The sequence below is a fragment of the Cloeon dipterum genome, chromosome 1 (genome assembly GCF_949628265.1).
Source record: "Cloeon dipterum chromosome 1, ieCloDipt1.1, whole genome shotgun sequence".
NCBI classification, from domain to species: domain Eukaryota; kingdom Metazoa; phylum Arthropoda; class Insecta; order Ephemeroptera; family Baetidae; genus Cloeon; species Cloeon dipterum.
Genome location: NC_088786.1, coordinates 8,301,175 through 8,326,975, shown reverse-complemented (window position 1 = coordinate 8,326,975; position 25,801 = coordinate 8,301,175). Strand labels below are relative to the sequence as shown.

Sequence of the window (25,801 nt, the reverse complement as noted above, 5' to 3'; positions counted from 1 at the left end):
ACCGCATCGATAAAAAAAATAAATTGTATGTTTACGAAAGTTGACTTAAATGACTATAATAGGATCGAATAGGATAATAGGATCCAAAATTTATCATATACATTAATATTTATTTTATGCAGAAAATTTCGATCATATACACTCGTATTATTCTAAAAGTCGACGTAGCAGGAACGCAGCAGGGATAACTAGTAAAAGAAAGCGCTCAGCTATTTGAGTTGCATCATCTACCTCTTGTTCTCTTCTTTCTCTCATAGGTACAATTCTCGGCCTTGGTAAACGATCGTGGGTCAAAATTCTGTACTCGATTAAAATATAAGGCAGCACCTATACATAAAGTGAGTTAATAATGATTAAAAATAAATAATTTTTATTTTACCTGCTCCCCACGCAAGATACAGTATTCGGGGAATTTCAGATGCTGCCTGATTTGGGGATTTGTGTCCGGATCGGCCACGACGCTGTTGTAACCAGAGGGAATGTCTTTAGTCGGTGCGTTGGGATGGAACTGCCGGCCCATGATGCAGTAGCAAACGAGCATTTTGCGCACGCAAATCGTGCACGCCGTATTGTTGTGCGAAGAGCAGCCTTTATTTTTGCCAAACGCGTATTGGTTTGCTTTCGAGGAGTGAGGCGCCACGTAAATTCCTCTTCCGAACATGCTGCTGGGCTTGGAGCAGCGCACGTCGAAGCCTTCTGCAACGATTTTGTCACATTGCGGCGAGCCGTGGAACGTTTCCCACACTTGAGAGCCGCTGTAGGCTCGCTCGATTTCTGTCCTTTTCGCTTCAAACCGCCGATTGTTCGCAGCAGAGTTGGAGATTTTTTGTATCTGCGCATTTGGGAGAGTGATATTAATCCTTTTTCAAATAATATTCAAAAGAATTCATCCTTACCTTAACGATTTGATAATCTGACAGAGGAATATCGTTAGCATGGTCTTTAATCGTCTCTCTCATCCGTTGAACAATTTGCTTGTATAAAGCATTGGAGCTATCCAGTGTTTCTAATGTCGCCATGTTGGAAAGCTCTAAATAAAGGAATTTTTCATTTATAATTTTTTTAAAAAAAAAAATAAAAAATGTATTGGAATTGTTTGCAATTTCATAAAATAAACTTTGGCAAAAAGAGATCATCACAAATCAGTCTGGGCCAAATTTTGGATTGGTAATTTAATGCAGTCAATAAATATGCAGCAGAAAATTGTGGTGGTTGGAATTGATCCATTTATCAGAAACCGCAAATTTAAGGAAAGGAAATTAATGAAATTGACATACCCTTTCACAACTTGCGCTATATGGCATACAGTAGACAAGATTTTGTGAGTTGATTTTTGGCCCGGCCAAGGTGTAGAGGCTTTAGAGGCCCTTCGCAAGCCTATTTTCTGCGCCAGGGAGTTCCTCAGGAAGATGCGTTGAAAGCCACTGATCAAGAGGAAAATACCCAACAAAACTGTCTGCATTTATAATCCTTGTAAAAGTCTAACACAAAGATAAAGAGTCTATCGACATAAGACTTTTTAAGCCGGTTGAATGTAGGCACCATGCGAAACGTCACGACTGTGCTGCAGGTTGCAGGAAGTTATCTTCATTCACTTATTGTTAGAAACATTATAAGCATGCGTGGTTTGGATCAAATTTTTGCGTAAAATTTGAGCAGGCAATAAAAATGACAAAAATGTAATGTGAGTTTCATTGCACTTTTTAAGAAAAATTTATATTCACTTATACTGTGAATTTCAATCATGTAGACTTTTGCACTATATGTTAGTTTTTTTTACCAAAAAGTCTTATATAAAGGATGAAATCTGGTTTAATAACAAGGCAACGAGCGAAATGTCATATATTTGCACGGCAATTGTGTAAGACAGTCTCTCAAAGTCTTACAAATAGTTTGGTACTTATAAACCAGGATAATTTATTTTCATGACTGTCAGTACGGTTTAGCCTGACGATATGTTACGATCAATATTATTGTTACCGATGTAATCGATGTAAAATGTTTGCGCCCAAAAGGGGAGAGTGAGGAAGAGTTTAAGTATAATATAGGACTCCAAAATGACTGTAGATCAATTTCGAGGAAATTAGACAGTTAGCTGAAGGCTGCTGAGGCTATATATTTTTATAACAGTCTTATTTTTATTTATTTATTTTAAATTCTACTTGAGGACTACAAAATTCCCCAATTTCGAAAATATTTAGACCCAATAAATTGTTCTAAGCTAGAATTGTTTAAATTATAAAACTCACAATTTGCACCTTAGGGAGGAGAAATCTGAATTAATTTTTTTAACACTCCAAACGCATCTTTGCACGTGATCTCATTGCGCATTATTCTGGCAATTTGATTTGTCACCTTGATCAAAAACATCTGAAATACACCTCCAAGCAGGTTACGGCAATACAACACGGTTATTGTCATTTTAAAGATAGAAACATTATTTTATTAAAGGGAAAAAATTTATTGGATGCCACACTGACTAAAGGGTGAAAATTTGAGAAGAATATTGATCTCGCACGGTTCAATTAAATTAAAAGTAGTGGTTGCAACCCTACAGGCCTCTCTTCGGCATTTTATTTTATCTGAAAAAAAAACCGCAGAATTTATAGGATTCGGATTAAAAACCGCAGGAAACGAGTAACAGGCAGGGTTAATCCACCAGATTTTATTCAGCAATGACCTTTTCTAATTCCTCAAGTGAGAAATGCAATAAATAAATGTTTTAAAAATTTCCTTACGAAAAAAACTGATGAAGTTCTCGGGCCTCAAAAGGACCAACTTAATTGTGTCCGAGGAATTCTAAATTTGCATCGTGGTTATTTATCTGTAAAATCATAAGAATTTCATGCATGGCGTTTTGTCCAATCTGAACTGCCGGTTTTTTGTGCGCCTTCTTGGTAGGTTAGGGAGTTGAGGCGCTTCAGTGGTGCAGGCCTGACGTCTATGAATTCACCCCCCAACGTACAAATAACTCACACATTAAGTTGAGCTGCGCAAAAATGTCTTCTAGGGGCAGACCAAGCAGGTAAATTTATTAAAAGATGGAAGTTTTCCAAATTTATTTTGACCTATATGGAATAATATATTTGAATTTTTCTCAGAATTTTTTTAACAACAATGTGTCTTAATTCCTCTATTCTATTTGAAAATTTTGGCAGGTGAATTGGCGTTAAAAGTGTATACCTCCGCTAACCAACTGTTTTTACTCTTCTAAAAATTTTAATCTAAAATTAGGTGTCCTTATATTCTTGTTGGTGAGGTTGCGGACCGACAAGGTTCACCTTTCGTGGCGAAATGTTTTGCGCTTCCCTCAACGCGCTTCTCGCCTTCGCTCACTAACTTCTCGGCGTTGGGCAAGAGGGTTAATTGCCCGTTTCTTCCAAAAATATCAGCAAAACCGTGGCGATAACTCCTGTTTGTTCCCGAAAACCTCTACCCACTTTGCTTTCTATTTCCCCCGAGGCCAAAATCACGAAGACCCATTTAACAATATCTGTTGACAGTAAATTTTCACAATTAATTGACAATAGATTTAAGGGTGCATGCCGCCGTCGATGTCAAGCGCACAATTGCAGCAAATAGCTCGCCTATGTATTGTGCTGCGGTGGCCTATAGCATAATATAAAACACGGGTGGCTCGATTTCTCCTCGTCCTAAATAATGTCTTAAAAAATGGAATTGAAAAAATCAATTATAGGCTGATTGCTGGTCATCAGCATAAAACATAGCTTGCATTTTAATTCGGTATATAATTCGATAGCTTTTAGCGAATGAATATTTAATATTCTATAATAAATAGCTCACAAGATAAACATAGGTAACAGTTTAAAACTATACACAGAATCAACTTGATAAAAACACTTAATACACACACGCACAAAAGTAATTTTGTAATGCGCAAAAGTGCACCACTATTTTGTTATGCGTAAATTACCAGCTGGAATAAAAAACCACAAGATTTGGGGTTTTCCGTATTTTTCCTAATGTAACCCTGAAAAAGTCACATTTCACGCCAAAGCAGTCAGAAATTTTGGAAAATTATATACGATGGAGCGTGAAAATTTTCAGTCTATTCGTGAAACCTGTGGCTTTTATATTCTTATTTGGTAAAATCCCTATTTATGATCAACCATCACGAGAATTTTTGATCATCAATAAAAATACATTTGTTTCGGAAAAATGCGCACAACTGCACAAAAATCGGGGAAAAAAAACAATATTAGGCAAAGCAGTGACTTCAGGGAAAATGCGGTTTTTCCGTATTGATCGGATCCAAGCTGAATTTTTTAAATAAAAATTTTCAAAACAATCGATTAAAAGTGTGCTACTTCAAAAATGCAAAATAGCGGTCTCGCAGCCAGCCGAGCTGCACTGTATGTGCCAACTGGCAAATTTTGGGTCAGCTTAGCCGCCGAGAATCAAGCTTAAGCTGCCTCCAGCCGCCGAGCAAAACATTCAGCTAATTGTAAGCCGGTTACGCCAGCTGCCGCCTTAAATTTCGTGGGTGACGATAGGCCTCTAAATAAAAATATTATAATGAATTGGTTTCAAGTGCAATGTTAGAGTGGAATATTCGATGATCATCTAAATAAAGGTTGACACAGGAACCGAAATTCCCTTGTTGGATGATCCAAAATAGAGATTTGAACAATTAGAATAATAATTTATGAATATAACACAAGCATAAAAAATGAACCCGCAAAGTCGGTAGATTAACTATGTATAGAGGATCCAAATCTATTGACGTATTATCTGTACATACCATTCTTACGATCGCATCTTACTCGTACAAACTTGTTGGAAATGATTTGGTATTTGAATTCTTCCATATCTTGGTTGTACGCATTGGTTTTGGAAAATCATCATCATAAAGTATTCTGTATTCAATCAGAACATACGGCAGTACCTGCGAGTATACAATATTTAAGATTTTGAGCATTTTAGGATTGGTTGTCTAACTTTTTACCTGGTCACCATGCAAGATGCAGTATTCAGGGTATTTCAGGTAATGCCTGATGTTTTGGTTTGTGACAGGATCCGCCACAACACTGTGGTAACCAGATGGAAGTGTCCTAGTTGGAGCATTTGGCTGGAACTGGTGGCCCATGATGCAATAGGACACAGCATTTGGCGAGTGCAAATCTTGCACGCTATGTCCTCGTGCATGGGACAGCCTTTATTTTTTCCAAACGCGTACTGGTTGGCTTTGGAAGAGTGCGGAGTCACGTAAATTCCTCGACCGAACGTAGGGATCGTGATCGATCTGGTGCAGTCGATGTTGAAGCCTTTTAGAATGATTTCGTAGCAGTAGGGTGATCCGTGGAAAATCTCCGGCCAAACAGCGCAATCTTTGTAGTCCTGCACGATTTCGGCTTTTTTGGCCTCAAACCGGTTCTTCAGATCATCATTGTTGATTTTGAACATCTATGGATAAAAGGAAAGACAATCAAGAGGGCGGGTATATAGTTTCAAAGATGCTTTTGAGCCAAGGTCAAACGAATGACCTTTTGATCAAAAGCTATATCGCAAAAGCATAAAAATTAAAGTGGTTAATTTTCTTTTAAATAATAGGGGTTCATATACCTGCTCAATGTGATAGTCTCTCAGAGGGATCAAGTTGTCATGCATCATAATCGTGTTCTTCATTTGCTGAGCTATCCGTTCGTATAACAGATTGGAGCAATCCATTTCTTCAAGAATTTTTGATGTCGCCATAACTCTGCTATTGTCATTCAAAATTAAAATTTACGCTCACGTCATTGTTGGTGGGTAAATTAAAAAGCTCCAATGATTATCTATTAATATTAATTGACATGCAGAGTTCCTCATTGCTTGATCAGTGTAGTCATGTCATAGTATGCAATGAAACAAGCGATTAAATAGCACGCATGACTAATCCAGCACAATTGCAGCATCCGTAGCAATTTTATTAATAAAAAACTCACCTTTTGCTTTAATTGTTAGTCACAAATAACAACAAACCGATTCAATCAAGTTGCGGTCAGCTCGCAGTTTTGTTGCCGAGAGAAAAATAAAAATGCGGCCTCAGCACGCAGTTTAGTGCTTTTACGCCTGGATGAGGAGGAAAACTTTGCATTCTCGCAAGTACAAGAAAATTAATAACAACTTAAACAATGACTAGTTATGACTTTTATGACCTGATCTGACTCAGCCAACAATTTCAGGAGGCAGCGTCAAAAGTAATGACAGTTTATGAGTTAATTGACATAGAATGGTGATGGTTCTGTCGAGAAAGTCTACTTAGTTAGACTTTTTCGCCTGTACTAGAGTGATACTCATTTAGGGATTGGTATATCAACTTTGATATATCAATTTTGATATGACATTTTAAATATATCATCGTCATATTTAGAATATCATCGTTGATATTTTGAATATCAGAAAATATCAGCTGATATTTAGGAAAAATATATGATATAATTATCTTGATATTTTAATGTAAAATATCACAGCAGATATTTAGAATATCATATCAATATCAGATTTTTGATATCGTTTTTGGCGCGAGTACCAATCCCTATTCTCATTCTCTCACACACGGAAAGTCTAGCGTCTCTAGTTTAAAAAGTCAGATTTTCAAGTAGTACGTGTCACATTCACCGCAGTGTGTCGCGGAGTTACTGTCGCCCTTCAATTCTATAAAAGCAGCAGAAATAATTGTGCTGATTGGTGGTTTTTTAATTGATTTATTAACAGATAAAAGAAACGAAGTAAAACTGACACATCTTATAATTTCAAAACTATAGCGCGCGTATATATGGCATTTCGTTCGTTCCGCGGCACGAACGTCCAGTATACACCGATATATATATATATATATATATATATTATTTTTAGTTTTTTAAATGGAAAAATCAGCTGGGTATTTTCAAAAGTAAACCACAGGAATCTGTCGTAAATTTTTTTTAAACATTTTATTTATCTGTGTTTGGAATATAACAACAGACAAATAACAATCCAAAATTACAGAGGTTGTGATCATAATGTGTGCCACAAATTTAATATTTCACTAGAAATTTATTAACGTGCACTAATTACACAATAAATCACTTTGATTTGCCTTCCTTTTAGTTAATAAGGCATGGTATTTAAGTACTTGAGCTGCACCTAGCTCCCTAGCAGTCCAAAATACCTGAGCAGGACATTTCAGTAAAAATACGGAATAATTAACAGCTCGCTACCCACTGAGTAAGCAGAGAGCTACGCATTAATATCACAAACTTAATTTTTAAAATTTTACCGGACCGCGTAAGTTTGTGGAATGTTGCCTTGATCAAGTGTTAAAACATATTGAAAAAGTCCATTTCCCAAATTAGTTTTAAAAATATTTTTCATGGCCATACTTTTTTGTACGCCGGGTTTTTAAAAATTGAGCCACGAGGCTATAAAAATAGCAACCTGGTGGAACCTTCATATGACCGTGCATTGCGCAAGGAATGGGGCTAGTAATATCCCGGCCTATAATTTTCAAAATGCCTGCTAGGTATAGGACGGGGGATCATTGCTTCGTAGAAACTGCGAATTCTGTATTCCACAATAATGAACGGCAGCACCTTTGAAAAAATGAAAAATGTTCAAAAATCGAATTATAAAGCCAGTTTTCATTCATATTGAGATGATATTTTATAGAAGTAGACTTAAAAAGACGTATTTATCGTGGGGGGTTCTTTTTCAGTTTCCTCGAAAAAGTTCCAAGATTTTTTACATTGACGCTATAAATAATGTGTACAAAAAGTTTGTTGATAGTTTGAGATAACGCTTTCAACTTTATGAGCTGACTTCCAGGCCTTTAAGCTTTATTTTTCACTATAATTAAATAAAAAATAAATTTTAAAAAGGTAATATTTATTTCATTTTTACATTCTCTCAGTCATCCTTATTGGAAATTAAAAATATATATAATAAGAAAATTTTTGGTCTAAAGGGACAGGGGGACCAAATTTGACTTTTTGCTCTTTTGCATTAAAAACTTATAAAAGAACTTTTGGGAATTTTTTTCCGGAACGTAAAAACCCACGAATCGATTTTGCCTAATTGAAAAACCTCCACTTTACAAATTGATTGAGTGAAAACTGTTTATTTTGAATCAATATGTTTGTTGTCGAACTACTCGGCCTGAAGCGCTTTGGGGCAGTTCAGTCCAGGTAGTTTCACAACAATGTCCAATTTTCTTAAAATCTATGGGTTGGCCTCGAGGTCTCAGCCAGCCGCGCTTCGCCAGCCACCGGAGAAAAAGGGTCAAAAATAAAAAAAGCCGGAGAAAAAATTGCTTCCCTTCGGATCGTTCAGCACTTCACGTTTAAAATATTCACAGCCGCGCCAGCCCCCGGCAAAAATGGCCAGCCGCCGGCGGGCAAAAAGTTCGGCTAAGCCGGTCCCGCCGCAGCCTTTAATCTCGCGGCTGAGACCTCTAGTTTTGCTCAACACTAAACTATGTCACCTTTAAGGGTGTAGATTAACATTCATTTCTGTGATTTTACCTGATCAGCATTGAGGATGCAATACACAGGGTCCTGCAGGAAGCGCTGGATGCTGGGATTGGAATAGGGATCGGCCACGATGCTGTTGTATCCAGACTCTGGTTTGGTATCACAATAAGTGGGCTCGACTGGGTGCAATTCGTGGCCCAAAATGCAATAACAAAAGAGAGCGGTGCGCACGCAGGACAGGCACGCTTTGTTATTGTGCGAATAACAGCCCCTCTGCGTACTGAATGCATAGTAGTTAGCTTTGGAGAAGTGAGGTGTGAGGTAGATTCCTCTGCCAAAAAGGCATCCCGGGCTGGAGTATGCGATGTTAAATCCCTCGTTTGCGATATCGTAACAGAAGGGTGAGCCGTGGCACAACAGCATCTCCCTGGAGGGGCCGACCATCTTCTGGATTGCCATTTTTTTGCATTCGTAACGGTACCGCAAGGTGGGGTTGTTGATCAATCGCACCTGAAATCATTAGGGAGCATTTAGAAATTTAATGAAAAAGGACAGGCTTAAGATTTTGTCTACTTCGACAAGATGTGTGAAGTCCTAACCATAATTTATAATAATACATTCACGTATTTATAATAATAAATACAGATTTTTGGCTCTGACCCCATATTGAATTTTTTAAAAAATGTTAACACATCGTTTCATTGATATTTGTGATGCTTACACTTATGATGTTGATGTGCTTAGTTTGTGCCTGCGTGGTTTCCAATATTTGTCGAGAAACGTAAATGGCATCAGGATGAGAAGGATGGAGCGTATAAAATCCCGCCATTATTGCTTTCCTATAATAGAATTGAGAACATTAGAAAATCAGTAAAAAATAACATCAAAATATTAGTTGTTCTTTGAAATGTTATTTTATAGGCCTGCCACACTGAACTGAATCATATCTGTGAAAGCGTCTTTTGATGAAAGGCGCAGCAGGGAGTAAGAACTCCCAAGCGCGTTTGCCTTTTTGACAGGATGATTAAACCATTTCATGAAAACGCGCTTGAAAGGTTCTGTGACTTTAGAATGACCGAGTGCGCTTAAAAAGATTATCCATGGAATTTGCTTTGTTCAGCATTTTTCAAACAGGAGGGCGCGTTTTAGAGATAAACTACATAAATTCCTTTTCAGGACTCAAAGCAGGTACAGGGGGTGTGAATTAGTCGAGTGTTTGCCCCGTTGAAAATATTATGTTTAGTCATTCTTCTTAAAATTTAAGAGACGCAGAAAAAGAAGAAAAGTGAGTGTTTGACTAGCCAGGTTTGCTGGTGAGGCTTAGTTAGTATAAACCAAAAGAAGTGGTTCCTTTGACCCTCTGTTATTGATCTCCTAGTGTAATTTTTAGAACCTCTACCGATCACAAGCAAATAATGGACAAATTTCCTCCTCAAACTAATGAATTTTCCTCCATTTTATCCGAAAATAGCAAAAAACCAACTTCATAGCATGTGAAAAATATTATGAAAAATAATTTTTCGGCTAAGATGAATTTTTCGTGAGTCAAATTTTCTTTCGTAAAGCAAATATAATCACACATATCCATTGCCGGTTTAGACGCTTTCCTTAGTAGCCGACGGGCGGTTTGAGTTGAATGAAGGAAAAATACGCACAATATAATAATATTGAATATCTCCATAGAAAATTAAATTAAATCAAAAGAGCTTAAATATATAAACCATTAAAGGAATGAGGCTTGCTTATATCACACGTATTTTCATTCATTTTTTTGTTGGAAATTAAATAAATGTTAATAACATAAATCCGACTACTACTCAGAGACATGTGCGTGTGAGCGTGAGCGGGTGGGCTTGTGTGCTTGTCTGATTGTGAGCGAGAGGGATTGAGAGAGAAAAGATAGATCAACGCGTTAAACTGAACAGGCCTGGAAGCCGGCACACAAGACTAGCAGCAAGCAGCATGATGCTGCCAGCATCAAGCGTTCACAAGCGCTAGAGAGAGCGTGTAGAATGTGGAAAACATCCCCTGAACACACGCTGTTGCACACAAAACATCCCTTAGAAGCACAGAAGATAAAGCGACAAAGCAGGAACATAAATTTATGATTTATGTTCCTGCTTCGTTGCGCCAAGCCAGCTGGCAGGCACATACATATATGTGCCTGCCAGCATTATAAAATGCATTATAGTTCGCAGTAGAAGGAGCCCAAGAAATAAAGAATTGCGACATATTTTGAAATGAATATTGTTAAAAGATCCGGGTGTTAATAACATATTTGAAGGGCGAGAGGAAAAATTGTCTGAATCTACCAACGTTAAAATTTCCCATGGGATAAAGCCATTTAAGTGTCCGATTAAAATCTCAGAGACGCGCATAAAATTCAACCAGAAAACAGAGACTGCTTGACAGCCAAAACTTATGTACTAGTTAGTTACCTAGATACGAGTTTAAATTGTCTTGAAACGTCCAAAGTTTACTGTTCAAATCTTTTGATTTGATAAAATACATATGCCGAAAATCAGAAATCTAGTTTTTATTTTGGAGAACATTTTTTGTAATGTTTTAGAAGCAGAAATGCGAAAAACAAAATTAGTTTACAAATTATATATTATGTATGATACCTGCGATGTTTGGTGACGGTCCTTTTGCGTCAAGGGGTGCAAGCTCTCTGAGTCTGAGGACTCTGAGGGAAAACAACAAAATAATATATACACATACATACAATTTTGTTGAGTATTGGCATTCCAGAGAGTGAGCGAGAGAGGGGGGCCTGAACCGCGCGCTGGTGGGAGGAGCTTTTGGTCAATTTTTAGGGTTGTACATACAGTGCACACAAAAATTTAACATTATTATTGTGCTCTAGGCAATGGGAACTATAGGACATCAAGCAAATTTGTTAAAAATCATGAAAGACTGATGGCAAAAAATTGCTTTCTGGACGTTATAAATTATAAAAATGAAAATAATTTACAACTCAACAGACAAATGACTATGATTTTTTGCTGTGTTATTCATTCAGAAAAAATGATTATTCAGCATGCAACAGTGGTTAAGTTAAAATAATTATGATAACAAAAAATAACATGGAAAATAATGAATTGTATAGGTCAAATACATCTAGAATTCCTACATTGACAGTTACAAAAATGTCTCTTTTTTAAGATAAACACTACTTTCTAGACCAATCGATAAACATAATGTAGAAAACCTACATTTTTCCGATAAATGATGTTTGAGTATGTATAAAATTATTTTTTGTTTCCTAAGAGTTTTGAAATATTTTTGATTTTTTGAAACAATGGTCTGAAAACTATTGAAACATTAAAATTAGTCGATTTTTTACCTTAAAATGTTAGCCTGTTGCGCCCGCTCTACTCGGTCGTTGGAATCTCCTTTCCTTCTCTTTTTACTCTGAATCCCAGATATGAACAAAGGGGATGTCGGAAGGCGTAAAGCTTTTGAATCTAAAACAGCGAGGAAAATAATTGCATTGATATTTTCGTGCGTGCTATGATTATGTCAAAGTCACAGCGACGATACCGCTCACTCTGCAGCAGTCGCAGAAACAGCAGACAATGAAAGTGAAACATTAATTGTGCTGGAGTTTATGCGCGCGCTGTGCGGATATTGAGGCGACGAGTGATTTCTGCCAGAAACAGCGGACTCAGCATAAGAAGAAACAGGTGATCAGCAGAAAAAACGCTCGGTGGTCGGTGGTAGAAATTACAAATCTAACAGCTTTAACATAAAATAGAAATTTAAGTTTTAGAAAGGTTGACAAAAATTACCCAATGATGTGATTTTTTACCTAGAAAAGACAGAACTAAATTTGAGGAACTAAATATTCAACTTTTGAACAAGATGATAACTTTTGTAATTATAAACGTTATAAACGATTTATATATTGAGCGCCACGGTAAAATATTTGCGGCAAGTGTTTGTTAATGCAGAAATCAGTTGAGCAAAAAAAGGAATTTGTTGAGTCACTAAATTCGAAATTATATACAAGAAGCGGTGCGATGATGAGTTATCAGACTGCACGTGTTGCGAGTTGCGAGTTTTCACTCCACGAAAACTGTGGAGTGAAGCAATTTGTAGCTGATATTAATTTACTGTCAAAATGTTGAGGTGTTAGACGTGGTGGCATCGGTGGGAGGAAAAGGCATAAATAGGGGCAGGCGAGAGGACTCTTGGTTCTGAGTTTTTTCGGAATTCCGCGAGGTGCAAGCCTTTTGTAAGTGCTGAGAAAATTTGCATTCAGGGTACCGATCAGCATGATGTAGCTGCTCATTTCCCCATAATCATTATTCATTAACATATTAAGCCTAACGGCACAAACCACCAAGTCAACTCCCAAAACTTAAAAAACTTACAAAAAAAGAAAAATAAATAAATAAAATAAAAAATTTTCAAGGTGGTCGCACCTGCGCACCACCCGCATCTTTCCAATTATTTTAATATATTTTTGGAAATCCGTGTACAACATTCTTTAAAATTTACCCAGATATTATTTTTAATTATTGTAAAACAACATAACAATGTTATATATTATATATATAACTGTACGATTTCATACTCCTCTAAGTGGATCTTTGGCGTGGCTCACAATTGATTCGTAAATCCATTTATCAATTCGCTTGTATACAGGATCGTAATTCTTTAAATTCTGTCATTTTCGTTTTAAGTTCGGTTTGAACTTAAACGTTCTTTAAAATGTAATAAAACTCGAAAGGATCGACTTACTTTTTGAAAGATCTTGCTGGCCTTATATGAACTGCTTGCGTTCAAACGGTCTAGAAGTGATAAGAATGGCGTACCTTATATTAGACTTTATGGCTCGAAAACCGAGCGTGCGTAGGATAAGGGGTGGGACTTTGTGAGTTTCTTTCTAAATCAATATAAGAGATAAAGTCTGCATTCACAGAATGTCGTAGACTTCAGAAGATTGTTTTGCCCAATTTAAAAATGGGCACAAATTAATAAAAAAATTAATATAAAAGTTGCCCAGAAATTTTAATTGTTATATAGGCATTCAGTTATGTCAGTTCTAATTATTTTCAAGAAGGGCTATATAATGCCCAAAATCTTAATTTCAATAAATCGCAACTCATAATTTTTGGCCAAGTTCTGCAAGTTGCCAACACCGCTATCTTCTGGCGGTTTTCCAAAACAATAAATAAGATGAAATTATTAAAGATGAGGACTATTATACGTGCTCGCTTAAAAAGCCGGCCTTAATTAATTATAAGTTAATCACCAGCTTACAACTCATTTCCAAAGATTATGAGCCGCGCAAATACTTGCGAATCTCATATTTTCATAATACTATAATGCAACTCAACTCCGCAGATTGCTCCTTGACTTGAAATGATTTGGAGTGGCATCTTTTGCCAAAGTAAGCGTATATAACTATTTCTTTAATTAAATAAACAAGGAAGTTCATGCGACAGATAAAGCGTTAGATAAGCCATTCATCTAAGAGCTGCATTGTTCTGTGATAAAGCCGAGAATTTATTGCTCGGATGTTAGTTTTTCACTTACTTAACAAATTTATTAATTGGAGCTTTATTAAACTGTGCAAAATTTAATAGTATCAAAATCTAAATATTTATAATCGTAGCAAAGAAAAAAAGAGAAATCGAAAAATGTTGGCATAAATATAGTTAAAAAAATAAACAACTCGGCTGTAATAGATTATTTACCGTTCCAGTGTGTTGTGTTAGACTGACTGCAGCTGCAGATGTGAAAGTTGGACTCTTTTTTTAAAAACTAAGACTTGCTGGTGTTAACTGAGACGACGCGCAGTTAAATTAAGTTTGTAAAAACTAACATCCAGTCTGAAGCAACAATGCCGAGAGTAAATTTGTATGATGTTTTTTTTTGTAGAGTGATTATTTCGTAGCCGCTGCAATATATATTGATCAACACCAAATACACATAAACTTGCCATTTTACGTCCTGGAGTCTTTCCAGCCTATTATATAATTCAATAGTATGCTATGAATTAGTTCATTAGATTTGGATTTATAACGAATTTGACAAACAGATTGTGAGGAAATTAATACAGTTGTGAAAAAATATTATTTGAATGTGAGAAATGCACTCGAGTAAAAAAGAGAGGCGAAAAATTTGAGCCGCCGACAGAATATGCAGTGCATTCGTTCAGTGCGTGCACAAGAGCAAAAGAGCGCAGGGTGGACATTAGCACTGCAGAAGGTGAAGCACGCGGATATTGTGTTAGCATAAAGAGAGTGTTATGAATATAGTATGTCGCATTGTAATTCTGAGAACGAGCTCACGGCGAGTTTAAATTTAAAATACAAACTAAATTCTGAATCAAAGATAAAAATTAAGTCAGTAATATTTAGTAGATTTTTATCATTCTGTACGCATTATTTACCAGTAAAATTCAGCCGATAGACAGACAAAACTGCTAAAAGAAATTACTGCATGATAAGTGTTATCTTACTTAGGTTCCGGTATGAAAAAAACGACCACGACCCTATCCGGCAGCCAGCAGCGGGATTTTTATTCCCTCTTTGACATAATAATATACTTTGAACATCGTGTCGTGAAGAGCAGAAGAAAATAATGTCACACATTCACATTTCAAGACCTGTTCTGCGGCAGTTTTGATCCCTCCATCCAAGATGATTGAGCTTGACTGTGGTGATTGAACATGAGACTGTTATTTTTATGATACTTCATTTTCCACTTTTAAAATTATTTGAAAGTTCGTTTCTAATTTTCTGAGAAATTAATCTGGACAGAAAATTCTTGATCGAATATATTATTGCTTTGAATCAAAGGATTTTCAGGTACACACATTTTTTTAAATTATTTATAAAGAGGTATTTTTATTGATACATTTCAAACTAAATAACGCTAAAAAGCCACAATGTACTTTTATACAGAAGTGAAACATATTATAATGAATAGAGATTCGTCGAGGTATCTCCCTTTGTCACAGAGAATGGTTTCTTGCGGTAAATTATCTCTTGAACAGCTTTACGAAAATCGGGCATTCGCCAAGAGTACAATAAAGTATTCAGGAAGGAACTTGATAAGGCCAGCAGTACAAACCAAAGGTAAATTGAGTAGAGTTCGGGGTTTTTGTACTCCTCGTGCTTTTCTTGATTATCTTTCGGGAGAGCGAATGTTATCAAGAAGAATTTGCACACCATGTGCGGAAACCAGCAAACAGCATGGCACGTCAGAATCACGGCCACCATCTAAAGAGGATTAAAAAATGAGAGACAGAATTTTATTTGATCACGAAAATTTACTTTCAAAGAATTTGCGGACTTAGCGTTTTTTGACAGTCTCTTGGCAGCGATCCTGTACACCTGGATGTAGATCAAAACCAAGCAGATAAGGTTTGTTAAAAACGAGGGAACGATGACGTAAACGTAGTATGACCATGTGAAGATCAAAAGTGTCTGCAAAATGTTAAATCAGTCGCGAACGATTCCTTTTCAGATGCGAAACTTACGCATGACTTGAGAATCCTTTCGTTCGGGTAGTTGTTCCAGTATATTGGCATTGAGCTCACGACAGCTGCAAATACGAACACACCGCACACAACACCATTTGCCAACCTGTAAAATGATTTATTGCGCCCTGTACTCACTCTTTTAAAACCAAAATATCATCTGTTGGTGGCTTCGAACACTAAGGGTTTATGCGACTGGTCATAATTAATGACTACATAATGTTTGTTTGTAAGGTTCTTAAAGTGGAATGATACTGGGCAACAATTGAAAATTATTTGAATTGTTCGATGCCTTAAACAATTGACCGATAAACAATTTGTTCAACAATTTACAATATTAAAAAAATGACCTTCCTACAATAAAAATTCAAATTTTGCCAATTTTCTCCAAAATTTACAGTGCTCGAACATATTTTCTTGGCATATTCCGATTCCTCTCGTCGAGATCTGTTCAACGGTGTATGCCACTTATTGGGGAAACTCTTGGTTTTGAAATTAAATCGGATTTCAAGTAAGGAGACAGCCATTACCATTTGAAAAGCACGGTAACTTTCCAGCCAATTTTCTCAAAAAATTACAGTGCTTCTTAGGTCAATTTAGGCTTTAACTGAGTCCTAAGGGATGAGTTTATGCATTGGCAACAAGCTTTTTCCAGGCTTTTCCAGTATCATTCCTCTTTAAACAAATAATTAATTTTTATCGGATGAAGTTTTCAAATGATTTGAATGAATTTGAAGTTTTAAAAATTAAAAACTGCGAATATTTTTTGTTAGACATCAAAAAGAAAAAGTCAAGTGGAGTGCATTTAATTCTACTGATTAATGACTGATATACTCTCACAGGTACAATAAAAAAGGCGAAAAAATTGTTAATTTTACAATTTTTCGACTCGTTATCCTTCCATGCCTGATTTTTTTTACTTGTGGGAGTCAGCCTATTATAAAATCAGAAAGACTCGTATTTGTTTGTAAAAATGCAATACTGAATCTTATTTTGCAAACAAAATACCAAATTTATGGAAATATTTCGAAAACACGCTCAGTTAATAAAATAAATTCATTCATTCTAGAGGACCAATTTAAGGGAATTTTAAAGGTACCTTTTAGTGAGAAAGGTCTGATGCAGCACAGGTTTCCTGATAGACATACAACGGTCGAACGCAATGATCATCTGAATGAAATTGGAGACTCCACTTAGAGTCAAGACCGGGAAAATAGGCAAAAAGCAGTGGCAGAAATATTTCAAATAAGTGTCCTTCACATGATGCTCTTCGTAAAAGGTTTTGTATATTATGTCGGCGGGGAGGAAAAAGCCCATCTTATGAAATAAAATTATTAAAAACTTCCGGAATAATTTCCCAACAAATTCATATACCATTCCGTCTGAAACAGCGAGTCCGAGGATGAATTTGTATGATGGTTTGTCGAGCGACTTTTTCGTAGCCGCTGCGATAATGGTGATTGCGTTCACGCCTAGAGTGAAAACTGATATTAAGATCGTGGCAGCAAAAAAGTAGTAATTGGAAGGAGCAGTCGACATTTTCGTTCCGAGACCTGTGATCTTGTGATAAAGCTGAAAATTAAAATTCCCTTCCATGCAGGCGAGACCACCAACCAGGAAATGAATCATTTAGCGTTCTCTCAGTAAATGCTACATCGAAATTCTTTTTTGTAAATGATAAAGATCTACTGATTAAAGTTTGTTAACCGCAAAACAATTTTATTGCAATTTTGCAATCCTGATATGTGGCTTATTTCAAGAAAATTTATGAAGCTTTTGACTTGCTAAACTTATTTGGAATTAAAATTTAGCTACAGCTTGACACGTAAATTACGGTAAAATCAGCTTGTATAATTATTGTGGTTTTATTATCACATTTTGTCGAAATAAAATCATGTCATGGCATGTAGCAAATAAAAATTATAAAAGCATGGGAGCAATTAAGGCAACACTTCATATATCCTCCTGGCAAACAAATTACAAACACCCTGTCCATGAGGATAGAGCCAGAGCGGGCCCAGACTGTATCACTGACTTTTTAAAATCTTGAAATTACGTATTCCTTGCAGAGCGGAGTGAACTACACGCCACACTACGTAGGTCTTCATCACAGGTGGAATATCATTCAGTATTAACAACGCGATAGTCGAGCACATTTTTGCCGCGATCTGTTCAGGCTGGCGTTTGGCTGGCTCGGAGGTTTTAATGATTTTCAAAATATTAGCGTTCTTTTTTGCCAGCTTGGAAATCGTGTTTTTATTTTCTTGAATGGAGGAATTCCTCTACAAACCGAACAGTGTTTAGATTGAACTCTAAAGAAGGAACCGAATAAAGACAAAATAACCACACGAACAACAAAATAACCAAATTAAAAAATATTTACTAAACGAATTTAAAAACATTTTCAATTGTTGATACTGATTTGATAAGCACAGATCGCAACCGTTAATGGTTAACAGGAAAAAACAAAAACATCATTTAGAAAGTTATAACAACGTCACGGCGATTCCTACTACCCAAATTTTTAAAAATAGTACATTATATCCCTTAACAATACACAACCATCCTATAGTTCAGACACCAGCACTATCTACGCAACGACCGGCTTCCTGCTCTTTCCATTCAATAGTGTATATAGGAGCGCCAAAACATGGATATTGCTATAAACACTCCTTGCAGATCACCAGACGATGGGTAAAAATAGCAAAAATTAATTATCTTATACAATTTGAGATTATATTGAATTTTTCATTGCAGAGTTCCGCCACACTCTGTCCATGCGTGGAGTTTTCTTGGTTAGTAAAAATATCTAAAAGCGAATCTGCCGTTAATCAAATCTCTCAGCAAATGCTTTTGAGCAGAAATTCCTTCAGGATGAAACGGCTCGCCAGTCAGCCCCGAAAATTACCCAGGAGTCGAATATTAAACGCCAAAAGATGATTAGTAAGTTGTACAGAATGACTGCTCTACTAATGCAAATGAGTTTAATTTTTAATTTTTTGTTGAGTCTGAAATGAGATAATAATTGTGGAATTCAATTTAACTAAAAGGCCGTGTAGATATTATGGTTAAACTCTTTTTTATTTTTTTTATTACAATTATCACCCAAGTGTGCGCTCTTTGCCGAGCTGAAAGTAGTTTCTATGAAAATTTAATCCTATTTGATGATATTCCAGTCGTCAGAAGGTACACACTGAGGCAATTAGAGAATGCTCCCAAGAATAAACAATCATGCAATATGGATCAAAATCGAGGTAATGCCCAGCAGCGCTTTTCCAAACAGAGTTTAAATTCCAATTATTTTAATTACAAAATTTATCTTAAGTAATCAATTACTTTGCGTGTCTAGTTAAATGTTATCTTTTTATGCAGCAGTAAGGCCGGTCTGGATTGATTCAAGAATAAGTAACGTGGGACCAAATATGCCAATGGGTTACTCAGGTGAGGAAATATATGAAATAAAATAGTTTGCCACCACAGCTTTGAATTGAAATGTAAAATGTAATACATTTAAAAATTCCAGGCTTTCCCAGACCAGGAGGAATTAGACAACCAGGCTATTTTCCATACCAAAATATGAGGTTATACCAAAGTAGTGGCAACTATAAACCTCAACCTGGTAAGAAAACCAAAATAAAATCAATCTTAATATCATCTCCAACCAAGTGTAAAGAACGCCAAATTAATTTTAATCTTTTGCTTTTCTCCATTTCATTCCGTGCAGTACCGTTTCAAAGGAATTATTATTTCCAAGTGGCAACAACTGTAGGCGATGCAGAGGGTAGGTTGAATTTTGACTAGTATTTTGTAGTGGACACTGGCGTATGTTAATAGTTAATGATCATTTTTATCATTTCAGTCGACAAGTTAATTGAGAAAACCTATTGGAGCGAAGGTTTAGAATATTCGTCACCGCCGTGTTTTTGTTGCAAGGAGTACACAGGTTGGAACGTGTGTTGAACAAAGAGAAGAAATGAACAAATATAAAATCTAAACCCTCTTCTAAATCAAGAAGAAATACAAAATTCTCTTGATTTTTTAGAATTGATAGAAATGTAAATGTGAATAGATTATTTTATTTAAAAAAAAAATCCATAATACATATGCATTTATTTGTTCTTTTTAAATTGAGGCTACACGTAAACTACCTGGCAGGGTACGCAATCCATGATTGGTTACTAAATAAAAGTGTAATGTTACTCCCCATTCAAAAAGCACTGAGTGTTGGAATATATGTTCTGCACTTGCGACAAGCGGGCCTGTTGCACAGCGTGCCACTGATAAAGTGGCGATAGGAATCAGACAGCCCACGCAATTAACATGATCATTTTGTGGCGGCGGATTTCACCGTAATTTACACACTGGAAATAACAAATCAAGTGCCCAAATTGAATTGATTCGGCGTGTACCATAAGAAATTATTGTGCCTAATATAACATGCCTTTTGCCTGGTAGGCAGATATCGCGCCTTGAGAAATCGATGAAATAGTAACGAACGGTGTCTTGTCGTGATGCTAAATTAATACATATTCGTATATACATAAATAACATTAATTGAGATAGCTTTAATATATGGGATAATTGTGGTGAAGCTGTGGTCAGAGTGCCAAAAGGTTGGCTGCGCGTATGGAGGCGACGGGATGGACGTACCATTTCTGTTATTTTTGGGTTAAATTCATTTTGCTGCTACGAGTTGGACAGAGGCGTCAAAAGACGCAGGGTATTGCTTGATTTGTCTCGCTGTGAAATGTTAGGTTGCCGTTTTATTGGGTGCTGTGAGGTTTTGTCGAGGTCGTGGTTGTCAATTTAAAATTTTTCTAATGAGGAATTCCACAATATATTTTTATTTCATTTTAAGATATTAGAATTTTTAGATCACTTAAAGCTTAATCACATCGAAAATGATGCCATATACTCTTCACCTTTACGCAATTTTTATGGTGTTTAAACTTTTGGAGCGATTGCCACTTGGGACAGTTGTGTATATCACTCGAAAATGACGCAGTTCAAAAATATTGACAAGAAAACGTTATGAAAATATTTTTCATTCAGTGGTGGCGCTAGAAATAAAAACACGCGACTATATACTGTTGAGGGAAAGCAAAAACACTATTATATATAGTGGCATACGTGCTTTTGGATTGATAGTACATGCCCGTTAGTGAATTTGATCCTAGCTCAATAATTATTTGATTTTTCTTTGAAAGGTATATATTAAGGCGAAAAGATGCCATACCCCCAGCATAAAAAATCAACGGCCAAGTGCGAGTAAGTTATATATTAGAATCAAAATGGAAACCCCTATTCTCCTCAGTTTTTTTAATGAACCAAGTCCTACCAAATTTCAATATTTTTAACCATTTTAGATATACTTGCATGACCGTGGGGTTTGCGATTACGGTGGCTATTTTCGCGGTCTACGTCGCAGCCAGCATCGCTCTGACGCGCGCAGGACTGCGAATATGTTGGACCCGGGATTGCATCAATACAGGTTCAGGAAAACACTAATTAATACTCAACTTTTCTTATTTTCCTCGTCATTTCAAAAGAGGCCAAATTTATCACATCTATGGACACGAAAGTAGATCCGTGCGACGATTTTTACGCGTACTCGTGCGGCGGATGGATTAAAAATAATTTCGTCCCAGATGGTGCCTCTCGAATCGATGAGTTCCAGATACTCTCTGAACTTACAATGTACAAAATCAAAGGTAAACTAGATCTAAATTTAATTTGATAAATTGACAAATTTGGTTGCAGCGTTACTGGAGTCTGGAAATCCAACGCTGCCAAAAGAGCCACAAGAATTGTACAGAATGTGCATGGACGAAGGTAACGAATAAGGGTTTTTTAGCATTAAGAGAGTGGTTAATAATCTCAATTGTTATTATTTATAAGCTGAATGATCATAAATATGGCTTTATTTTAGATATCGCTGTTTTTAATATTTTGAAAGGGGAAAATATTATTTGATTTCATTAAATTAAATTGATAATTTAATGTTCAATATTGAATTTGAAAGCTTTTAAATGAAAAATAGAGGAACTGAAACCATTTTGGGTAATTGAATCTAAAATTTTAGATTTAACAATGGTTTCATCTCCCATACATTCAAAACAAATAAGGAATAGTTGAGAAAAAATAAAATCAGGCTTCATTCTCGTTGTTTCAATTTCGTCGTTTTAGTTCTCAACCAGTTTCATAACCTCATGAATAGGACGTCCATGATGACGTTGAAACTGGTGGAGAATTAAAACGACGAAATTGAAACAACGAGGATGAAGCCTAGTTTTTTTCTCAACACGGAAACAACCCCGCGAGTGGTTGCCTATATTTAAAATTTTAAGGAATGGTTGGCTCTAAATGAATTTATTTTGCAAAAGAAGAACAATTTACATACCTGTTTTTGCCCTGCGAGCCTCGTCAGCTTTAATACTACTTGACCATATCAAAACAAAATTCCGGGCTTATTCATTTTTTTAAATATTAAAATCGCTAATAAGTGTACTACTGAAAAGGGCTCTATTTAAAGTTAAAAAACGCAAGACAATATTTTCTTTATCAATTAATTTCACTTTGAACAGCTAACAAAAATCTTTTTTTCCAACTGTAAAAGCCATTGTAAAATCTATTTTTTAAATTATCAAATAAAATTTCAGACAAATTGGATAAGATTGGCGTCGAACCGCTTCTAAAACATGTTCAATATATGGGACTGCCGCATGTGCCGTCGGCTGAAAAGCGTTTTTCATGGCAGAAAGCGGTCGCGAAGGCGGAGAAATTTCTGGGCGAAAGCATTTTCTTCATGTTAGATGTCATCCCACACCCATTGAACATTTCTAATCACGTCATCCAAGTAAGTAAAATATTTCTATCGGTAATTCATAATAGCAAATTATCTTTAAAGGTTCGCCAGGGAAACTTCAATAGCTTATTTGGAGCTGATTTTCCAGATGACGATCGTTTACAAGATGTTGAAGATTTCTTTACCAACTACATTGATCTGCTTGTATCTCACGTAATTTCTAGTTATAAATACTTTCTGTTCTGAATTCCCACTCAATTTTGCGACTGAAGGTTCCAGGAGCTAAGGTGAACTCGAAGCAAATGGCCAAAGACCTGCTTACTTTTCAAAGGCAGCTAAAGGATATTATGACAAAATCTGATGCAGAGGAGGATCAACTGAAACAATTCCAGCAAATAACTCTTAATCAACTGCAGACTATCACCAACTCAAATTCCTCAACAGTGAGATACACATTAAATTTAATTTTAAGGACACACTCCGTTAAATTTTATTTTACCACCAGTTTGTCTGGTTGGAGTACTTCAATGACGTCTTGAGTGGCCTTAAAGACAAACTTGACAAAAACTCTCCTATAATCTTGAGAAATGGGCAGTATTTTGAACAATGGCCACAAATTATGCGGAATACCAACCCTGAAACGATTGGTGAGGACCATATTTTAGCGGCATGCTCATTTCATGCAAACTTTTTAAATATAACAGAACTTTACATTTGGTGGAGAATTTTCTCGTCCTTGGCGCCGCACACAATAACCGAGTTCCGCGAGATGAGGGAAAAACTCATGCAGAAAATGAGTGGCAACCGCGATTTGGTCATTCACAGGTGGAAAACTTGCGTAGAAATGGTCAACAAGGCGTACGGAATGACCATGGGCTCTGCGTATACTCAAAAACACTTTGACGCAAGCATAAAAAATGAGGTAGAGTGAATCTGAAACTATTTTTTTGTAGTTTGGATGAAATATTTTGAACAATTATTTGCATTTATTTAATATTTTGCAGGTGGTCAAAATTAAAGACGAAATTCGCAATGCAATCGAGGATACTCTGAAGAAGCAGGATTGGATGGACGAGCAAACTATCAATCTAAGTTTGGATAAAATCAGAGCAACTGAAATAATCATTGGTGTCCCCAAAGAGCCACAAAATTCTGGCGAGCAAAATGAATTCTACCCTGAAGCAGAGGTACGTTTTAATGATTTCTAAGTAAAAATATGGAAAAATAAAAGCAAAAATTATCTTTAAAATTCAGCGGATGAACATTGAAATACTCAATAAGGGTTTCTTCGAGGCCAATTTGCAACTTCTTGCCGCTTTTGAGGAGCACAAATTGCGCTTGTTGAGTGAAATAACTCAAAGGAACAGAAAAAATTTCTTCAGCCCCCCGACTGACGTGAACGTTTTTTACAACGAGGAAACAAATTTAATAAGTAAGATAAGAAAATAGCAAAAATTTCAGAAATCCTTAATTTATTTCCTAATTCCAGCTCTCCCAGCTGCCATCTTGCAACATCCGTTTTACAACCTTGGACTCGAGTATGTAAAAAGGTTTCACGATTTAAAGTTTAAAATCAACTGTTTTATTTTTATTAGCGCTTTGAACTACGGAGCGATCGGTGCGCTCATTGCTCAACAATACATTCACGCAATAGACAACATTGGCCGGCAATACGATCTCAACGGTAACCTGAATCAGTCGTGGTCTGAAGAAACTCTGACCGCATACAATGAGCGCTCTTGGTGTCCAGTAGACCAGCAAAATGGTTTCAACAGAGAACTGCCAAGAGGAAAATTTTCGGTGAGAGACAAAAATCCTTTTAAAACTTTTTTTGTAAGCTCGAAATGCTCAAATAGCTTAACGGGCTGGGAGGCGCACCGGCGCCGACTCGCCAATAATTGCTGCTGGGTTTTCGCAGCTTTTAGAGACAAATTTCTGGCATTTCAATATAAATGACCTCGGTGCGGGGGTGAAACGATGGCCACTAAGGCCTAAGCTCCTTTGCGGCCTTTAGGCCCCATGTTTTCCGCTCGGTGGTGCTCATAGCCCACGGAGTGTGCTTAGCAGAGGTTCAAAACTGAAAAGCTTTTTATGTTTGGGAGAATAATAGCAAAATTCTAATTAAGTTGATTGGAAAGTCCGCACAGGCTAAGAATGTGGCAGGCGTTGACGGTCTGCGGGAAGCCCTGAAGGCGTTCAAAAACCTCCAATACAAACTGGATGAAATGATTGTCGCTAGAAATGTCGCATTTCCAGCTCTTGAACAGCATTCCGAGGAACATCTATTCTTCCTGGCATTCGCCAACGTAAGTAAAGAATTGTGTTTAACAACACATATTTAAAGCATTCTGAATATTCACTTGTAAAAATCAATGTTTTTGCAGATGTTCTGCTCTCGCGAATATAAATCAACTGAAAACAGTCATAATCGGCTTAGGGTGATCAACACCGTCTCCAATATGGGAGAGTTTTCCGACCTGTGGAATTGTCGTGCAGGCTCGAAAATGAACCCTGTCGTCAAGTGTACGCTGTGGTAAACTTAATCAGTCGTTTAATAACATCTGCCTTGCCAATATTGAATCTGTGTGGCAGAAATAAAAATAACCTGTTATGTGAAAGATATTTTTGCTACAAATAAATCTCTTGTTTTTTATTTTCATTTTAATTCTTTTTTTATACAATTTCCTATTTGCAAAAATGCACATGAACTCCTTTCGTGAAAAAATTAAAAAATTATTTCACAGCAAGAAATAAGTATTCCAAAAGCTGACATTGTGCCAAGATAAGTTAAAACCAGTATGTTTTCTCAACCGATCGAGTATATAATGAAAAAATAGTTTTTAAACCACGTACCACATATATGTACGTCCTATGTTTGCAAAAGTTAAATAAAATTTTAAGTACTTTCAAATTTTGAAAAACAATTTCTGACCTGAAAAAAATATCAAAGGATATCTTTCTCATAGCGTGCCGTTTGTAGATAGAGCTTTGCAGGCTGCATAACTTCGATGTTCTGCAGACTGCAGGCGCTGCATTTTGATAAAAAATATT

At 36.3% G+C, this 25,801-nt stretch overlaps 4 protein-coding genes and 2 long non-coding RNA genes across 6 annotated transcripts; 3 read left to right on the top strand and 3 right to left on the bottom strand.

Moving 5' to 3' along the window:
- Positions 1 to 109: 109 nt before the first annotated feature.
- LOC135934005 (poly [ADP-ribose] polymerase tankyrase-like) lies at positions 110 to 6,222 on the bottom strand. The gene is made up of 6 exons (XM_065475495.1): positions 5,584 to 6,222; positions 4,967 to 5,424; positions 1,278 to 4,906; positions 897 to 1,030; positions 380 to 832; positions 110 to 327 (listed from the first exon to the last, which is right to left on the bottom strand). The coding sequence occupies exons 4-6, from the start codon at positions 1,017 to 1,019 to the stop codon at positions 148 to 150; spliced, it is 756 nt and encodes a 251-aa protein (XP_065331567.1). The 5' UTR covers positions 1,020 to 1,030; positions 1,278 to 4,906; positions 4,967 to 5,424; positions 5,584 to 6,222; the 3' UTR covers positions 110 to 147.
- A 707-nt stretch (positions 6,223 to 6,929) lies between these two features.
- LOC135947912 (poly [ADP-ribose] polymerase tankyrase-like) lies at positions 6,930 to 11,132 on the bottom strand. Its single transcript, XM_065496897.1, has 4 exons — positions 11,075 to 11,132; positions 9,172 to 9,289; positions 8,502 to 8,960; positions 6,930 to 7,574 (listed from the first exon to the last, which is right to left on the bottom strand). The coding sequence occupies exons 2-4, from the start codon at positions 9,277 to 9,279 to the stop codon at positions 7,464 to 7,466; spliced, it is 678 nt and encodes a 225-aa protein (XP_065352969.1). The 5' UTR covers positions 9,280 to 9,289; positions 11,075 to 11,132; the 3' UTR covers positions 6,930 to 7,463.
- Positions 11,133 to 15,299: 4,167 nt separating this feature from the next.
- LOC135934195 (sphingosine 1-phosphate receptor 1-like) lies at positions 15,300 to 17,490 on the bottom strand. The gene is made up of 5 exons (XM_065475763.1): positions 17,320 to 17,490; positions 17,045 to 17,115; positions 15,946 to 16,051; positions 15,740 to 15,892; positions 15,300 to 15,685 (listed from the first exon to the last, which is right to left on the bottom strand). The coding sequence occupies exons 1-5, from the start codon at positions 17,482 to 17,484 to the stop codon at positions 15,380 to 15,382; spliced, it is 801 nt and encodes a 266-aa protein (XP_065331835.1). The 5' UTR covers positions 17,485 to 17,490; the 3' UTR covers positions 15,300 to 15,379.
- A 1,211-nt stretch (positions 17,491 to 18,701) lies between these two features.
- LOC135934807 (uncharacterized) lies at positions 18,702 to 19,199 on the top strand. Its single transcript, XR_010574141.1, has 3 exons — positions 18,702 to 18,740; positions 18,790 to 18,888; positions 19,122 to 19,199. It is a non-coding gene; the product is annotated as an uncharacterized LOC135934807 (long non-coding RNA).
- Positions 19,200 to 21,498: 2,299 nt separating this feature from the next.
- LOC135934821 (endothelin-converting enzyme 2-like) lies at positions 21,499 to 25,287 on the top strand. Its single transcript, XM_065476811.1, has 10 exons — positions 21,499 to 21,656; positions 23,030 to 23,193; positions 23,256 to 23,397; positions 23,455 to 23,672; positions 23,755 to 23,937; positions 24,005 to 24,182; positions 24,240 to 24,288; positions 24,346 to 24,550; positions 24,877 to 25,056; positions 25,135 to 25,287. Exons 1-10 carry the CDS (start codon positions 21,515 to 21,517, stop codon positions 25,285 to 25,287), a joined length of 1,614 nt encoding a protein of 537 aa, XP_065332883.1. The 5' UTR covers positions 21,499 to 21,514.
- LOC135946667 (uncharacterized) lies at positions 21,704 to 22,956 on the top strand. Its single transcript, XR_010575537.1, has 3 exons — positions 21,704 to 21,777; positions 22,605 to 22,801; positions 22,853 to 22,956. It is a non-coding gene; the product is annotated as an uncharacterized LOC135946667 (long non-coding RNA).
- Positions 25,288 to 25,801: the final 514 nt, after the last annotated feature.

Coding starts and splice junctions, on each gene's coding strand:
- LOC135934821 (XM_065476811.1), top strand. CDS start 21,515: ATGGACACGAAAGTAGATCCGTGCGACGATTTTTACGCGTACTCGTGC. Junction 21,657..23,029: donor TACAATGTACAAAATCAAAG/GTAAACTAGATC, acceptor TGAAGGTTCCAG/GAGCTAAGGTGAACTCGAAG. Junction 25,057..25,134: donor TCTTCCTGGCATTCGCCAAC/GTAAGTAAAGAA, acceptor ATGTTTTTGCAG/ATGTTCTGCTCTCGCGAATA.
- LOC135947912 (XM_065496897.1), bottom strand. CDS start 9,279: ATGGCGGGATTTTATACGCTCCATCCTTCTCATCCTGATGCCATTTAC. Junction 8,961..9,171: donor AGCACATCAACATCATAAGT/GTAAGCATCACA, acceptor TAATGATTTCAG/GTGCGATTGATCAACAACCC. Junction 7,575..8,501: donor GCATCCTCAATGCTGATCAG/GTAAAATCACAG, acceptor ATTTTTTCAAAG/GTGCTGCCGTTCATTATTGT.
- LOC135934195 (XM_065475763.1), bottom strand. CDS start 17,484: ATGTCGACTGCTCCTTCCAATTACTACTTTTTTGCTGCCACGATCTTA. Junction 15,893..15,945: donor AAAGGATTCTCAAGTCATGC/GTAAGTTTCGCA, acceptor AACATTTTGCAG/ACACTTTTGATCTTCACATG. Junction 15,686..15,739: donor AGTCCGCAAATTCTTTGAAA/GTAAATTTTCGT, acceptor AATCCTCTTTAG/ATGGTGGCCGTGATTCTGAC.
- LOC135934005 (XM_065475495.1), bottom strand. CDS start 1,019: ATGGCGACATTAGAAACACTGGATAGCTCCAATGCTTTATACAAGCAA. Junction 833..896: donor CAGATTATCAAATCGTTAAG/GTAAGGATGAAT, acceptor CCAAATGCGCAG/ATACAAAAAATCTCCAACTC. Junction 328..379: donor GTATCTTGCGTGGGGAGCAG/GTAAAATAAAAA, acceptor CTTTATGTATAG/GTGCTGCCTTATATTTTAAT.